This window comes from Miniopterus natalensis, chromosome 5 (assembly GCF_054644295.1).
Source record: "Miniopterus natalensis isolate mMinNat1 chromosome 5, mMinNat1.hap1, whole genome shotgun sequence".
Taxonomy (NCBI): Eukaryota; Metazoa; Chordata; class Mammalia; order Chiroptera; family Miniopteridae; genus Miniopterus; species Miniopterus natalensis.
The window spans coordinates 61,510,753-61,529,120 of record NC_142085.1 but is presented as its reverse complement, the minus strand read 5'-3'; the positions used below and the strand labels follow the sequence as shown (position 1 = coordinate 61,529,120).

Here is an 18,368-nt window from a genome sequence, read left to right as displayed (position 1 = left end):
CTCTGAAATCAATAAAGATATATATTTAAAAAAAAAAAAGTTCACTAAGGGGAGAAGTCATGGTTTCTGAAGTGTTAGAAATGGAGTTACCTGGTTATGCTCTGTAGACAAAAAAAAAAAAAAAAAAAAAGAGGATTCTACAGAAAGTAATCTCACAGGGTGATCTGATCTTAAATTCCTATCTGGGCAGGTCATGGTGGGCAGGCACGCCCCAGGCATATAACTTCTTTAGTAAAAAGCTTATTTCTGCCTTAAGCAAGCCTTGCCCATTGTTTCTATGCATCTAGGTTAATGCACCTTTGAAATGCCTTTTTTCAGACCTGTTCCTCTAAAACATGATCACCACAGAGCACAAAATCTTGTTAAGGGTCATGTAATTTGATCCCTTCCTTGCTCTCTCCCACCTCCATGTAATCTTCCTTCTGTTCTCTCCTTAATTCCAAATGCATCTGCATCAAAGAAGCTGCAAACTGCCATTCTGGGAGCAGCTGAGATCTTGCTTCCTGGCAATTGTCAGTTTGGCTCAAATAAAATCTTGTAAAAATTCTTTACAGGTTTGGGTGTCCTTACATCAACATTCCCTTTGCGTAGGACAGAATGAGTACAGTGTTCATTGCTGGCTGATGCTTGAAGCTGTCCATTGTCACTGGTCAGGAATGTTTCACTTCTGGACAGTAAGGATCTGGCATGCCTGGGCTCCGCAAAGCCCATGTCATGGAATAGTTTCAACTGGTGTTAACCAGTTGTGGTGAAACACAGCATTTGGCTTTGATATTTCCCAAGTACTGCGGTAGGTGAAAATTGCCGTGTTTGTAATAGCAATTCTATATGAAAAAAGAAACTGATGTTACTTTGGCATCTTTTTTTCTTTTTCTTTTTGAGTCCATGTTGGCTTCTAATAATCATAGCTTTCTGTTAAATTTCAAATCTCAGTCAGAAATCTCTGGTCTTTTTCTAGTGAAGATTATATTGTTTGGTTGATAAAACTGGGGTAAATTTAGAGTTAAATTGTTACCATCTGCTTCCAATATTAAGGCTATTCTTTCATCATCATCATCACTTTCCTCTGTATAGTTTATTCTAACAGATTCTTGTCATTTCTCCTAGTGTCCGCATAGTGTCTGTTCTCACTGGAGATGACTCAATGAAGGACTGATGATTAAAATAGAGGTAAAGGATCCCAAGGTACCAGACTTATATTGGAGCCGAAGGAAGAATCTAAATATTGTTGAGAAGACCCTATTTCCAAATAAGGTCATATTCTGAGGTTTTGAGATTTAAGACTTCAACATCTCTTTTTGAGAGGACACAGTTCAAACTTTAACACATGCTAAGAGGGAAGCTACATTTGGCAGTTTTGCTACTTTAGACAAGGTGGTTAGGGGTAGCTTCTTTAAGGATATATTATCTAGGCTCAGAACAGAAAGATGTGTCTGCATGAAGGGTCAGAACCAGAGTGTTCTTGGCTGGGAGAATGGTGAGTAAAAAGTTGCTGGTCAGGTAAAGGCCTTTGCCATTACCTTAGTGAACAGAACTGTGCTGCTGGATCACAGACAGGAAAAAGAGAAGAAATATGAGCTGGAGAGGAAAGGGCAGGCTGGAGAGAGACTAGGCAGGGAGTTGAGAGTTTCAAGTGAATTTATCTGGCAAATAAGTTGGAGGCAGGTAAGGGCAGGATCAGGAAGAGGGCCTGGGGGAAATTGTATACCAGGCAAAAGGGGAGGCTTAGACAAAGGTCAGTATGTGTGAGGAAGCAGGACACATTTGGGGGCTTTAAGACTTATGTGGGTCCAGGACAAGAGTTTGGAGGAAGACTGGATGCGGTGGAGACTTTTATTTTTATTTCGTGTGGCTTCCTGGGGTGTCTGTTCTCTACTTGTGGGGACTCTGCTGCTGTGTGAGAGGAGGCAGAGCACCATTGTACTATGAAAGCTCTCTGAGCCCTATCAGCCAGGGTCTGGGCGAGACCCTCCAGAGGGGACAGTGTCATCTAGTATCCAGAGGTGGTGCTGCTGGTGGTAGAGCCAGTGGCAGTGCCCAGTGCCGCAGGATGGTGGTAGTCCCTCAATAGCCTGTTATCCTTGTGGCAAGATTCTGAGCACGGTTCTGGCCATCCCTCTCCCCTTTATTCCTGATGGCTTTCCAAGCTGTGTTTTTTTGCTTTCCTGTTGATTCAGAGGACCTCTGGAATTGTTTCAGTATATACATTTTGCTTTTTAAGGCCTGAGAAACTTGAGTTGGCTATATAGGCTTTGAGGGAGACGCTGAGAATGGCAAGAGAAGAGTTAACTGATAGAATCACATACCACAGGGAATAATATCAAGGGCACAGACATGAGACATGAGATTTAACCACCTTTTCTGTCTTTGGAAATATATCAGTTAAGATTAGTCTTAGGTACATATAATAAAAAGTCAAAATAATTATACCTTTCATAGAAAGAAGATAATTTGTCTCCCAGACTGCAAACAAATCTGAAGGTAGGCACACCTGGAACACAAGTTTCTTTTTATTTGTGCTCTTTATATTTTTAAGGTCACCTAATGGTTCAGGATGTCAGCCATCTCAACTAAGTTCCAGGCCAGAGGAAAGAGAAAAGAGGGAAGGGAAAGAGTAGACCCCCTTCCCCCAGCTGAGTCTGCCTTCTTTAAGGCACTTTCCTGAAACATCAGTCAGGGACTTTGCTTATTTTTTATTGGCCACTTCTAGCTGTAAGGAGAGCTGAGAAATGTAGTCTCTAGGTTTTTGCTTCTAAAAAAGTAAGGTTGGGTTAGAAACGAAGAAGAAACTGGGCACCAGAAGAAAGTGCAAAGATTTGCAGATGTAGATACATTTACTGACAAGAAAAGGAAATTCAGTTGGTTAATGTCAAATAGATTTGGAATTTTTGTGAATTTCTGTGACAAGGTCATCATCCCTAAAAGGGCCTATCCGCAGAGATCCGGGGAGAAATGGGGGTGATTTGGAATAGTGCTCTGAGAAAATGAACAGAGGGCAGCTGCCGGGCTGGCCTGGCAGGTAAAACAATGCTGAGCAGTGAGGAGGTGAAGGTCATTGATCTGTCCTGGTGTAAAACTGAAGAATTACTGTGGAATTTTTCTGGTACATTGTTCAGCAAATCAGATGTGGGAGCCTATTTAAATTCAGAGTGAGTGTGAGTGTGTGTGTGTGAGTGTGTGTGAGTGTGAGTGTGTGTGTGAGTGTGTGTGTTGGGTGTGTGAGTGTGTGTGAGTGTGTGTGAGTGTGAGTGTGTGTGAGTGAGTGTGAGTGAGTGTGTTGGGTGTGAGTGTGTGAGTGTGTTGGGTGTGTGTGAGTGTGAGTGTGTGTGTGAGTGAGTGTGTGAGTGTGTGTGTTGGGTGTGTGAGTGTGTGAGAGTGTGTGTGTGTGAGTGTGTGTGAGTGAGTGTGAGTGTGTGTGTGAGTGAGTGTGTGAGTGTGTGTGTTGGGTGTGTGAGTGTGTGTGAGTGTGTGTGAGTGTGAGTGTGTGTGAGTGAGTGTGAGTGAGTGTGTTGGGTGTGAGTGTGTGAGTGTGTTGGGTGTGTGTGAGTGTGAGTGTGGGTGAGTGTGTGGGTGTGAGTGAGTGTGTTGGGTGTGTGAGTGTGAGTGTGGGTGAGTGTGTGAGTGTGAGTGAGTGTGTTGGGTGTGTGTGAGTGAGTGAGTGTGTGTGTGTGTGTTGGGTGAGTGTGTGTGTGTTGGGTGAGTGTGTGTGTGTTGGGTGAGTGTGTGTGTGTTGGGTGTGGGGGTAGAACAAGAAAAATTCAGAAAAGAGAAAAGTGATGAGCTTGGCGGAAATGGACAGAGGGTCTCGGGCAGGTGGGGGTTATTCAGACCCTGAAATGCAGGCGGGAGCCTGTCGGGGGAGGGACCGACGGGAGGGCGGCGGGGACGGGCCAGGGCCGAGGGCAGGACCGCGGGGGCAGCCGAGCCGGCTGCGGGGAAGGGCCCGCGAGCAGCGCGGAGGGGGCGCTGACGGTGCCTGCGATCAAGACCGGGTCAAGCGCAGACGCTTCAGCCTGGGTCGCAGCCGCACCCGCCAGGCAGCCAGGCCCTGCTGGAGGTTTTGTGAGATGGGGCGACGGCAGGTGGCTGGGAGGGCGCAGGCGGGAGGCGGCTCCGGGAGGCGCCGGGGCGGGGGCGCCGGGCGGCCACTGAAGGGCAACCGGCAGGAGTCACTCCTCCTGCGCTCCCAGCGTTTTTCACATTGTGGGACACACTCTCTCTCTCTCGATTGTGTTTATCTGACCCCGGCGGCTTCTTTCTTTTCCCCCTTCCTTCCTTTTCCGTTTTTTTTTTTTTTGTACAAATAGTTGCTGAGTATTTGTTACTTATGTACAGGGCATTCATTCTTCCCTAAAAATTCTGGGAAGGAAATGCCAAGGAAGAATGTCCAAACCTGTGGAGAATTTTTTATGAGTTTATTTGAGCCAAACTGATGGCATATATGGCAGGAAGATCGCCAATGCTCCGAAGAAGGGCGGTTTGAAACTTCTTTTATGCATTTGGAATGGAGGGATCCCATGAGGGTGGGAGACAGGAGTGTGGGGACTGGATTACAGGCCTCAACCCATGGCGCTGGAACCAATTGGAGGGGAACAGGAACCCCGGTTGGGGGTGCGGTAGAGAAGGAAACTATTCCGTGCAAACCAGGCCCACTGCAATGCAGCGCTGGGGCCGGGTCCCTCCGGGGTCCCGCTCGCTGCCGGGCTGCTCCGTCCTCGGCTGGGCTGCTCCCCGCCGCTCGGCCGGCGACACATCTCAGGCTTTCAGCTCTAGCGGGGAAGCTGGTCTCCAGAAGTCTTCAGTCTTCAGTGAAAAGTACTCCCAAAGCCAATGGACAGGAGTCCCCAGCCCTGGTCCCTGATTGGTCCATTATCATGCAAATGAGGACTCCAAATCCTCAAAGTTTGATTGGTCCAAAAGGCACTGTCCTGATTGGTCAGAATAATGCTACTCTGATTGGCCAGAGCTGTACAGCTCTGATTGGATGGGTGAAGCCTCAGTCCTATTGGTTGAAATAGGATTCCAGGAACCCCTTTATAAGGGCTGGCGCAGCGGGCAGAACTGAGCAGGTAGGCAGTTTGGCGCAGAGGCAGGTGGTCCATCGCCAGCTTCTGTGTAATGTGCAGTTTGTGTGAGGTGCCTGGGCAAAAATGGCTGCTAGTTTCTGTTTTTAAAAATTTGAGCCCAGTCAGTCACTAGTTGCCCTTCTTAGTAGGTGTTTTTTTTTCCTCAGGGTTTACACAGGATAGTTAACAAGTATGTGCTCCTTTGAGGGTTGTTATGCCTCTGAGGGGTGTGGGGAAAAAAGGGATTCTCTGGCATTTCAAAGATGTGTTAACCAACATGCCTACGAACAATGGACAGGGCTTCCTTAAGGCATGGATGGACCTTTTACCAAAAGAGCTAATATGCCTGGAGAGTGACTACCCGCCATAACCTACCCTGTTAGGAATTTATGATCAGATCACTCTGTGAGGTTACTTTCTATCCTGAATTTGTCAGTTTTGCTACAGAACTCTTTTTTCATTAATAGAAATTTTATTTTCCTGGGAAAGTCAAACAAGATAAGAAAATCAAGTGGAATTTAATAAGCAAACAAGTAGACGTGTGTGCCAGGCGTCAGGGGTGCACAGAGTAGAAGGCTCTAATCTATTATGGCAGAGAAGGTACCACTTGAACCTAGCCTGGGAAAATCACAAGGAAGTCACCTGGGAAGCAGAGTATGAAGCAAAGGTACAGAGGAAGGAGGGCCTCCGGTCTCAGGAGCAGCTGGTTACTTGGTGAACCTGCATCAGAAGGTGTGGATGCAGGAGTGAAGGGCTGTGAGGTTAGAGAAGTTAGCAAGGCCTTGTGTGTCCAGTTAAATAAGGAGTTTAGGTTTTATTCCAAACATGTTGGAGGTCCCTGAAGGATTTTGCATGGAAGAATGACATTAGTTTTTTTTTAAGTCATCAAAACTGAAGAGTTACAATCTGAGGCTCTGGAATCAGATTGAGGCTAAGGTGTTACTCATGGTTGAGCCAGTTGGTGGCTGTGTGACCTTGGACAAGTTACTGAACTTCTCTAAGCCCTAAGATTAAAAAACACACAAAGTTACCTTTTTAAATAGGTAATGTTGCTTTTTTCTGAGAATTAAATGATGTATCCTTTGTAACATTCTAGCACAGTGCCTGGCAAATAGAAAGCCCTCCAAAACTGATAGCTACTCTTACTAGTACATGTATGGCCTCTGGCACTGTTATAATTATAAAAATGAGTCAGAGATATTCGGATAAGCTGGAGGAAGGGAGACTAGTTAGGAAGCCTCTGGGATAATCTAGGGAAGAATATTCTTCTATTTTTTTGCCCAGTACCCAGCTGTCATCTAGAAGGAATAAAAAAAAAATTGTGGAATAAATGAAAAGAAAGACTGAGCAAAATTTGACGGTTGATTAGCTCAGAGAAATGAAGGAAAGAATAAAGGATGACTACAAGACTTCAAGGTTGGGTGACTGCAGAATTCTGGTACTATCGACACAGGAAACCCTTTCTCTTCCCATCCCTGGGCTTAGCTTTCTCAGGCCATTGCTCGCTTGACATCTTTGGATGGTCGCCACCTTTTCAGATTTATTCACCAGTTCAGTGACTGTGCTGTTCAGGTCTGCCACTTTTTCTTTTTCCATACTGCCTTGTCATATCTATACTGGACGCATATTTGAATTTAGAACCTTCATATTTTTGAAGTCTCAAATGCCACTTGCAAATGGGTTTTGAGCACGTCTCTTTAATGGCTCCCAAATATTATTTCAGATCATGTAGGTATCTCTGGAAAAACTTTAGCATCTATGCCTCTGTTCAGGGGCATTAATAGAGTCCTACACTTTTACAATTAATATGATGTTTGGAACAAAATATTTTTCTGCCTACTCAATATTATATGATTGCTATTTTCTGTTTTATAAATGGAATTGTATGTCAGGTCCCATATGGCAAACAAACCAACAAACCAATCAACCAAACTAGCTCGGTTTTTGCTTTGTGATTCCTGCCAAATTGGTGCTTCTCTGACTCTCAGGATGGCGGGAGAAACCCGGGAATGTGAGACCTTGTTCTAACCAATTGACCTGTCCACCATAAACGACTGATTTTAGCCCAAGGTAATGGCAGGTGGGGCTGAGGCCATGGTTCTCTGGTTTTCTTTCTTTTTTCTTTTCTTCTCTTCAGTTTTTCTGATGACTAAAAATACCTTGCTGTTTGACAAAGAACAGGAATTTTGAGATTGTACTGGGAGCCAGCTTTACCAGGTTCAAGGCAAGGTTAGAGAGATTGTTTTTAAGAGAAAAACTTTTAAATAAATGTCTTATACAAAAACAAGTGACACGTCTTAAATGAGTTTGCAGGGTTCTCTACCAGTGAAAATGGCAGTGTGCTGATCCATCCAAGCTCGTTGCCTGGTATCCTTGGGATCCTATACACACGTGTGTGAGCCAGCTGCCCTGAACTAAGGAAGTGGAGCGAAACCCACGGCCTGGCCCTTGCCTGTTTGGCTTAGTGGTTAGAGCGTCAGCCTGCGGACCAGAGGGTCCCAGGTTCGATTCTGGCCAAGGGCACGAATCCTTGGTTGCAGGCTCATTCCCCTGCTCCAGTCAGGGCGAGTGCTGGTGGTAACCGATCAATGAGTCTCTCTTACATCGATGTTTCTTTCTCTCTCCCTCTCTCTCTCTTCGACTCTCTCTGAAAAGCAATGAAAAAATATCCTCGGGTGAGGATTTAACCCCCCCCCGTTGGGATTGTGTCCTGGCTTTAGCTTCATTAGGCCCCGAGCTCCTGCTAAGGAAGTTAGTGGGAACTGGTGCAGACCTGGAGGTCAGAGCCTAACAGAAAGAGCCTCCACAGCAGCGCACGCACAGCACTGCTACGCGCTCTCTCCACTGGTCACCTAGTTTCCGTGCGTGCGTGCTTCAGAAATAGTGCATTAAAGATGGGAAATTAAATGTCTCTGTGGGAGAAAGCAATGTTTCAGATTCTCAGCGTTTTAGTCAGCTGCTTTCACACTTTTCCAGACTGTAAATAGACTTCGAAGCTATTAAAATATGTTCAGAGTGATGACAAAGGGTAGGGACTCGACGGTTCTTTCCCAACTGCCCTTTGTCCAGTGACAAATACCTAAACACGTTAATTTGCCTTTTTATTTCTCCTGGCGGTGGCAAGACAATCCTACTCATCTTTGCGGGTGGGTGGGGCAGGGGGAAATCTCTGCTCTTAGTGCCTGAGCTGGGAACACAGCTAGACAGAAAGCGCCCCGGGCTAGCCTGTTTGTCCAGGAGCAGGGCTTTCGGCAGCTGCTTCTAGAGTTTTGCTTCCTGATGAGGGCGCTGGTCTCTCTTGGGTGTGGGAGAAGGGAGAGGTGAAGAGGCCTGGAATTCTTCTTTAGATCACAGACAAAAAGAAACCAGGAAGTAAGGAGGAATTATTACAGTGTGTTCGGACTAGCCCAGGATGTTGAAGGCCGTAGGCTCGGCTGGCTGGTCATTCATTAGCAAAAGGGAAAGCGCACTGGCTGGGGTCAGGGCTGGTGGAGCTGCAGAGGCGCCCCGCAGGAGGGAGAGAGCTCCTGGCAAAGGCAAGATGTGGATCTCTTACCTGGAGTGAACATCTTTCTCTCCTTAACTTTTTCTTGGGACAGAAGGCAAGGTGACTTTTTTCTGTTCTCAGACACTTTTCTTAATAAAACCCTCTTAATTTTATTTTTGTTGTGGGATCCTAAGCAGACAAGAAGAAAAGGCATCTTGCCACTCAGCAGCTGCCCAGCTCCCACTGGGCTCTGCTCTGGGACAGCAGCTACGGCACAGAAAGCGAGCCGGGCGCCTCTCCCAGGAGCCAGGTCTGCCTGAGAGCCTGGCGAGTCGGCGCCGATCTCAAAGGGCCTGGTGGAGGAAGAGACGGTGAACCTGCAGAGACAAAGGGGAGAGGGAGAGAAGCCCCTCTCCTCCCCTCGGCCAGGGCAGCATGGGCAACATCTGCCCGAGGCTCTGGGAGTACCTGAAGCCCTGTCTCCCCTGCTTTGTCCGGGAGGCAGGCAAGCCGGTGGCGCCCGAGGTGACGACTGAGAACACAGAGAGCCCCTGCCCCCCCGAGGCTCCCCGGCCACGGGGCTGCTACTTCGTGGCCCTGTTTGACTACCAGGCTCGGACGGCAGAGGACCTGAGCTTCCACGCGGGTGACAAGCTCCAAGTCCTCGACACCTCCCCCGAGGGCTGGTGGTTTGCCAGGCACTTGGAGACCAGGGCAGCCGGCTCTGGCCAGCGTCTGGAGGGCTATATTCCTTCTAACTATGTGGCCGAGGACAGGAGCCTGCAGGCGGAGCCGTGAGTAGCACTAACCCGCACTTTATTTCTCGCCTCGGAGGGTGGGGAATGCATTTTCCTTCCTACTTATCTGCGGCTCCCTGTTTTCCAAAGAGCTGCCTAGAAACTATGAGGAAGTCCTGGCAGGGGCCTTCTAATGGAAACACACCTCTCCCTGCTAAATGCGGGCAGGCGACTGTTGAAATGAGTCCTATTCTGTATGTGTACCCACGGGCTCTGGGTGCGTCCTCAACATCAACGAATGGTGCATTTCATACTCTGCCTTTCCGTGGGCTGTGAAATAAGTCATGCCTCACTTTAACAACAGAACTGCATTTGTTCTGTAGGTATATCATAGCGCTTCCTTAAGCGACACTTGGAAATCGAAAGTCTCTCTCTCTCAACATTTAAAGCATCAACTCCAGCCCTAACTTTAATCGTAATCCCTTTTCATTCTGATAGGCACAGACAGGTCTAACTGACATAGAAAGTAACATTGAGAAGATGCTAATTTCCCACTACATATTCATGACTAGACATTTTTCTTTGAGTCCTGGATTTGAAGTTATGATACCCAGATTATGATATCTTTTGGTATTTATTATGATTAAAAACTTGCCAGCTACACAGATTTGGTAAGTTTTAATGAGAAAACAATGACAGTATTTCCCCAGGGGAGGAGATAAAGACTTTATTCTGACATTTGAATAAATGTTATGAATTATAGTAGACCCAAAGAGGAAAATTTCACGTGTTAATTCACTTATCCATCCATATGTCTGTCCGTCCACCCATCCATGCAAGTGCTAGGCACAGTAGTGGCACGGTGAGCGGGGGAAGGGGGAAGGGGGTAGTGGTGGTTGTAGACAAAGTAGATAAAACATAGACTTGACCATGGAAACTTGGGGTCTGGAGGGTTAAGAGGCAAGTGGAGTCTGTCATTGACCGTAACCTCATTTCTGCCTGGTTCCAGTGAAACCCAAGACTGGGATGGATCTCAGGACTCAGGACTCATAGAATGAATCCTTAGTAGAGGAACCATGGGGGATTCACTCATTTTCTCACATTTTTCTTCTTCTTATGGGAACTGCAGTCTCCCTCATTGGCCCAGCGTAGGAAATGGTAGGGAAGAGCCATGGAGAGTCATGGCTGCTTTCTAATACTCAAATCCAAATGCAAAAGGGTACTTGGTGATTTTGAAATTCTTTGCAATATTAAGAGCCTATAAATGTTGACAGAGGCTTTATTTTAGGCCTAAATAGAGCTGAATTAAAATAGATACTTTTGCCCCTGGCCAGTGTGGCTCAGTTGGTCGGGGCATCATCCTGTGCACCAAGAGGTGGTGGGTTCGGTTCCTGGTCAGGGCATGTGCAGAAGGCAGCTGATCAGGTTTCCCTCTCTCTCTGAAATTAATTAAAGAAAAGACACAGACTTTTGATGAGTAGGATTGATCAGTTCTCAAATGAGAAAATTACCTGCATGAATATTTATTGCCTATGATGATCTATAGGAAATATTATTTATTGAGTGCTTACTTATGTGCATTTATATTTTCACTACCATGATTTCCATGAAAGGTATGGTATTATGTATGTTTTATCCTTAGTGTAACATATGTATACCAATAGAAGAAACACTATAATATTAATACATACTAGTGCCTTGAACCTGTAATCTACTACACTTAAATATATTCAATTCATTTAACTGCTTAGGGCCTCTGTTTCCTCATCTGTAAGGTCTCTGGAGTTGCCTAGACCTCTGGATTCCCTGATGTTTCATATGAAGTGGTTCACCTACAAAGCATGTACCAGATAAGCAATTAAAAAATGATAATGTTTAGAGGCTCAAGCAGTGTCTTCACTTATTTAGATTCTCCTTAACAAACAGAAAACACACAACTAAAACGTGGCTATTTTTTGATTCTCAGGGATTATCTGTGGCCAAGAATGCTTTTCCCTCTGCACATAGCTCCTGACCCTTCCTCTTGGGTTTAGTTCTCAGCAGTGCTCCCATGTGTCGTGACTGTCCTAGATCTCCATAGTGGGCTTCCCTTGGGATCTTCACCTCAACTGGAATCAAAACTTGATGCCTGCAAGATGCTGCTGCGGTGCCTCCTGGTCAGAACGGGCCACTTGCTTCCTTGCAAGGGAACATCGTGGCCTTCGCCTGGGAACCCAGGTTACTGATGAGGGTTCTTGCCACCAAAAGGCTAAACTGCTTCATTACTTTTAGTGCAGGTAGCTGTGCCCTCTAGAATTCCACTCCATTTCAGGTAGAAGGGATTTTATCTTAACAGTCTTCTGAGAAAGGGTGCCCAAATGGCCCACACAGTGCCCTAATACCTGGAAATTATACAAAAACAACTTCGTGTAATATCTTTCTCCACTGACTTTTTCAAACTTTTTCTTCATTTTTTTTTTTGCTTATGAGTACTGTGAAAGGTAATGTTTATTTTACAGTGAGCTCAGTAGGTAGTATTAAGTAAAGATTATTGATTATATTCACATGTGTGAGATTAGAAGCAGTGGGAAAACAATGAAAGTTAAGTCATCTAATTCCTAATTAGTTTAGTTCAATGCAGTGCATATTAGCATACGTATGTTTAGGTCTTTATTCTTGACTTGCATTGATGACACAGTGCAACTACTTTTGCAGTTATTATTGCCAGGGCAAACAGTTGGTGTTAGCGTTTGGTGTGTTTGTTTGTTAGTTTTTAATAATAGGAAATAGAGATGCTAAAAATGCGTTAGACTATTGTTAAAATATAAACCTATTTAATAATTGATTATTATTTCATGTATGAATGCTTTACCTTTTATGAATATCTTGTGTTAAGCAATACGGGTAGAACAAAAGTAGGTTTACAGCTGTGAGTACATGACACAGAGTTTATTCTTGTATTATTATTTACTAATTATTGCATTGTTTTCCATATGAACAAGCTATAAACCTACTTTTGCCCCACCCTGTATAATAAATGTATTCTCAGCCCCTGCCCCTTTTTTCTTCAGACTCTGGTCCCTACGACCAGAAAGGTTATTATTTATTTCTTTATTTTCCAGCTTTATGGAGAAATAATTGACACACATCACTGTATAAATTCAAGGCATACTGCTTGATGGTTTGATTTACATATATTGTGAAATAAATACTAAAATAGTCTCAGTTAACATCCAACTTCTCATATAGATACAATAAAAAGAAAATAAAGGGAAAAAACTCCTTGTGATAAGAAGTCATAGTATTTACTCTCTTACTAACTTTCCTGTGTGCCATGTAGCAGTGTTAACTTTGGTCATGGTGTTGTGCATTACTTTCCCAGTGCTTATTTATCTTATAACTAGAAGTTTGTACCTTTGGACTACATTCCTCAATCTCTGGTAACCACAAGGCTGATTCTTTTTTCTATGAGTTTGGAGTTTTTGGTTTGTTTCTGTTTTATATTCCATGCCGTATATAAGTATTTATTTTTTCTGTCTGATTTATTTCACTTAGCCTAATGCCCTCAAGGTTCATTTGTGTTGTCATAAATGGTAAGATATCCTCTCTTTATGGCTGAGTAATGTTATGTTATATATATATATCACAACTTCTTTATCCAGTCGTCAACTGATGAGCACTTAGATTGTTTCCATGTTTTGGCTGCTATAAATAATGCTGCTGTGAACATGGAGATACACATATCTTTTTGCGTTAGTATTTTCATTTCCTTTGGATAATTCCCAGAAGTGTATTAGTTGACTATATAGTCCTGGGTTTATTTCTGGGCTCTTGATTCTGTTCCACTGCTCTATTTTTCCATTTTTATGCCAGTACCCTGCTGTTTTGATGATTACAGCTTTATAGTATACTTTGAAATTAGGATGTATGATGTCTTCTGCTTTGTTCTTCATTCTCAGAATTTCTTTGGTTATTCAGGGCCTTTTGTGGTTCCATATACATTTTAGGGGTGATTTTCTACTTTTGTAAAACATGGCATTGGACATGGGATAGCTTTCCATTTATTTGTGTCTTTTTCAATTTCTTTCATCAATGTCCTTATAGTTGTCAGAGTAAATAAATATCTTTCACCTTCTTAATTAAATTTATTCCTAGCTGTTTTAGTGTTTTTGATGCTATTGTAAATGGGATCTATTTATTTATTTATTTTTTGAGAAAATGTATTGTTATTATATAGCAACTCTACTGATTTTTGTATTTTAATTTTGTATTCTGCAGCTTTACTGAATTCATTGATTAGATCTAACAAGTTTTTGGTTGAATCTTTAGGATTTTCTCTGTGTAAAATAGTGTCATCTGCAAATAGATACAATTTTCTTTCTAATTCTGATACATTTTATTTATTTATTTTTTTGTTGTCTGATTGCTCTAACTACACTTCTACTACTATGTTGAATAATAGTGGTGAGAGTGAGCTTTCTTGTCTTGTTCTTAATCTTAGAGGAAAAGCTTTCAACTTTTCACCATTGAGAATGATGTTAGTGGTGGGTTGGTTATATATGGCCTTTATGATGTTGAGATATGTTCCCTTTCTGCCTAATTTGTTAAGAGTTTTTATTAAGAATGGATGCTGAATTTTGTCAAATGCTTTTCTGTATCTATTGAGATGATTATGTGATTCTTTTCTTTCATTCTATTAATGTGATGTGTCACATCGATTGATTTGCATATGTCGAACCATCCTTGCACTCCAGGGATAAATCCCACTTGGTCAGGTCTGGTGTATGATTCTTTTAATGTGCCACTTATTTTGGTTTGCTAGAATTTTATTGAGAATTTTTGCATCTAGTTTTATCAGGGATATTGGCCTGATATATTAGTTTGTTTTTCTAGTAATGTCTTTTTCTGGTTTTGGTATCATGATAATGCTGGTGTTATGAAATGAGTTTGAGTGTGTTTCTTCCTCTTTAATATTTTTGGAAGAGTTTAGGTTTGGTGTTAATTCTTCTTTAAATATTTGGTAAAAGTCACCAGTGAAGACATCTATTCCTAGGCTTCTCTTTGTTGGGAGATTTTTGATTACTGATTCAGTCTCCTTACTAGTAATTGAATAAACCCATTCTTAATGAGGTATTTTGTCTCTACAATGAATGATTGTATTTATTCTATCTTCAATTTGAATTCCTAGATTCTTTCATAGATGAGTTTTCTTCTTCTGCATCTTCAACATGGAATCCCTTAATAAAACTTATTCTTTTGGTCTGCTTACTCAGAATGCTCTTTATGTTTTTTTATTCACAGTGTTTTTAGAGCTATAGTTAAAGTACACCTAGAAAATAATTATATGTAATTATGTATCAATCTCGGAGCCAAGAGCAATGACTTTAAATTCTGTTGCTTTCACTGTAAAAAAGTTCAAGTAATTCAACATATTGATGAAAAGCAAAATGATCAGCAATTACATAATTTACTCCTAGCATCATTTACATACGAAGAGTTTATAAAGTTGTTTGCCTAATTGTTTAAGTGTGCTTTAGGTGATATCCACACCCTTTTATGCTATATTGGACTAGTATCAGAAATATTTTCTGGAAAGCTTTCTCTCCTGTAATTGCCATGTAAAAGTAGATTATTTCCAATTCCTCTCCTATTCACCGTTTTATGGGCTGCCTTGAAAAAGAAAGCGAGGATATATATTTGTAACTTGTAATTTTGTTGGTAATTTATGATTATGGGATAAAAGTGGTAAAATTTTATAAGGTATGAAGTAATGGGATTTCCTCCCATCTTGTTTAGGGCATATTTTCCTAATTGTGCTCCTCTTTAATGTGCCAGACTAAAGTTCTTTCAAGATTTTATCTAATTTAAAGTTATTGCCATGGTCTTGCTTGAAGAAAGTGGCATGAATAAATAAAGTGGTATATTCTCAAAAAGAAAATTCTCTTGCACCACCATTTTAAAGTAGAATTGCAGCTTCACTGTTTGGTGATTTATATATTGCTGAATTCAATAAGTATTTAATACAGGTTGTAGACAGTGTTCTTAGTTATTTTCAACCCAGATATCAGTAGATTTCTTTCTCAGATGTAATATAAAGCCGGCTTTGAATCTTAAGTTAAAGGTAGAGGAACAATGGTTGAAAAATTGATCAGAATATCCACAAACTATTCTGACATACCTACTTTAAGCAGTTTAAATCACTAGAAAATCACCTATGGGCAAGCAGTCCCCCAAATTGTTCTTTATCCAGATCATTTCTTTCTTTCTGTTTGTGCTAATTTTCAGGGAAGACTAAATACATATATGTGGAAAATAAAAATAATGCATTTTCAGTTTCCTCCCTCTAGAACAAAGTATATTGAAACACCATAGGTTTAGAAACTAAGTAAAAAATAGACTTACATGTAAGTAAAATACATTATAGGAATACATATGGCTGTTTATCAAATTAAATGTTTTGGATAAATCCAAGATAAGAATTTTAGGACAAATAACTTAAATCAACAAAAGCATATTTATGTGCCAAGAGATTAATTATAAAAGTCTACTATTAAATTACTGTATTACCTATAGAATTATGATGCATTATTCTTGCCTTATCCTTTGATGTAAAATAACAATATGACAAATATGTTGCTAAAATAAATAATTTATAATAAATTACATCTCAGGTATAATATTATATGATTTACCATGTACTATGCTTAAGTTAATATAATTGTGTTTATCTTAATTTTCTATATAATAAATTCTTATATAAATTTTCACTACTTCTAAGAAAATGATAATTAACTGCTAAATTAAAATAAATTTTATAAGAATGATGGCCAAGTCATAGAAGTGAAGAAAAAAGGAACCAACTGAACTGCATTAAAATCACAGTTAAACTGTAAGTGTAATTAGTGGTAGTTTAAAATAGTTGATTAACAGCAGTAAAACTCAATTACATGGAGCTCAAAATACTTTTGGTGTGCAATGAAGTGACATAGTATGGAGTCATTAAAATTAGTCAGGAGTCAATCTTTTCTAGAAAAATTGATAAAATTGATAATGTTTTTAAAGTTTCAATTGTAATATGCCATTCAGAACCACTTTCACTCTAAAACCTTGATTATTTATTCTTTTCAGGTTTTCAAAAATTGCTAATGATGGAAAAAATTTTGTGTGTGAAATAACTCATAAACTACTGTGCTTAGTCCTAAATATTAGAGCCTAAATTCTAATTTGCTCTAATTCATCCTTTAAAAAAATTCTATTGGTGTATTTTTCAAATTGTTTTGTTTTTGTTTAAGTGAATGTATTTAAATTTTTGGTTTGTCTTTGTATATATATCCTGGTGTTACTTTTTGATGCATAAAAGTCAAGCATCTCATCAAATTGATATTGTCAAAGTGGACACAACGTTCTATATGATAAAGCAGGACTAATTTTTGTTTGGCAACTACAATGTCCTGTCTACTGTGTCTTGAAGCTCCTAAAAAAAAACAAACAAACAAGACCTTGCCTTAATTAAATCTGTCTGGCTATCAGCTCAGAAAATTCCCTTTGGATTTTCTAACTGCCAGTACCACAGTGAGAATCTATATGGTAAATAAAAATCAGAGCAATCTTTGGGTTTTTCTGGTGGCTGTTTTAACTAGGTCCAAACACTAGTAAAGTTTTAATTCAAATATAATGCTGGTTGCCCTTTATGAATCTGGCTTTGTCATGACTTTGCTGTGTGACTATGAGCAAATTATTTGACCCCCTGCCTCAGTTTGTTATCTATAAAATAGGAATAAAAATACCTATTTCATAGGATCGTTATGTGACATAAATGAGATTATTTGTACAGAAAGTGTGCACTGTAGAGAAACTGACACATAATGAGGGCTTAATAAATATTATTTACTATTTAGTTGGGCAGCTCCTCTTGTGTTTGTCTATATGAATCATACACCCCCACTCTAGCCTCAGCTTAAACGCTGAGCATCTTTCGGTCTTTCTTCCGTACTCTCCCTCACCTGTGATCTTGGGCTTCTCATGGACTGGCTCTTCTCAGGCCTGCAAACCTCTCCCTCCTCTTCTTTTCCTGGCCTTCTCTACTGTATCTGTCAGGCCTCACCTTGTTTGTTCCTCTCTTCCTGCAGCTTTTCCTGGCATTCTAGACTACATTAGGTCCTCCTGCTTAGAGCCTTTTACCTACTTTGTCTGTTGCTTATTTATTTTCCGCAAGACTACCAGCTCAGGATGTGGTAGGTGGGAAGGGGAGCCATTCGGTGCCTTGGGCCCCAGAGCTTAGTGTGGGGCCTGTGCATAATCAGCGATCGTAAATATTGGTTGGGTAAATGAATAATTAAATGGATGATTGCTTATCTCCAAATCTCAGGTATTTTAAAGAGCAGCTGACAGAGCCATCCCTGCTCTTCAACTTTCCTCTCTGAGTTGCTTTTTTACCTACTAAGAAAATCCAGTGAGTTTCCTCATTAAAGGCATAGGCTGTTTGCGTTCTTTCCACAGTGAATTGTTTAGGTATTAACTTTTGGTTAGACTCATAGTCATAACAGCACAATTTCCAGGTTCCCAGGAATTAGTGGCTTTAATCCACCCCCGGGGAAATAATTTAGGGGGTCACAGACACATTTGAAGATTCTTTGTAATGTAGAATGAACATGAAGCCAGGACCGGATTGTGAATCTCACTGAAGTGGGATCTAAAGATTGCATTTATAAATATAAAACTATACTGTGGTTATATTTAGAGTAAAGGAATTACTGGTCTGGCTTTTAAATGGACAGAAAACCAAAACCCAATTTTCAAAATTAATGTTGTGGGCCAGACTTATAAGTTCAGTTTTTGTGCTTAATATACATAATTTCAAATTATTGTGCATATAAGATAATTTTGAGTTTGTCTATGCTGAAAGTTTGACTATTTTACTAAATACTGCATTAATAGATTTTCACTCTTACAGTCTAAAACATTACCAAACAAAATAATTATATGTTCTTTATACTAGTTTTCTCACTAATTAGCTGCTGATTTTTCTGCAGCATCCTCTGACTCCCATTTTTAATGGGGGTTCTTAGCACTGGAAGGGTTGGGCCAGCTTTTCTGGGG

At 41.1% G+C, this 18,368-nt stretch overlaps 1 protein-coding gene across 2 annotated transcripts in view; it reads left to right on the top strand.

Annotated features, from left to right (window-relative positions):
- The first annotated feature begins 8,853 nt into the window (after window positions 1-8,853).
- FRK (fyn related Src family tyrosine kinase) overlaps window positions 8,854-18,368 on the top strand; it is an 80,161-nt gene continuing 70,646 nt past the window's right edge. For both annotated transcript variants that reach the window (XM_016198729.2, XM_087817164.1), the window contains exon 1: window positions 8,854-9,347. In XM_016198729.2, the coding sequence (XP_016054215.2) occupies window positions 8,989-9,347 (359 nt within the window). In that variant the 5' untranslated portion in view covers window positions 8,854-8,988. The remainder of the gene's footprint in view (window positions 9,348-18,368) is intronic.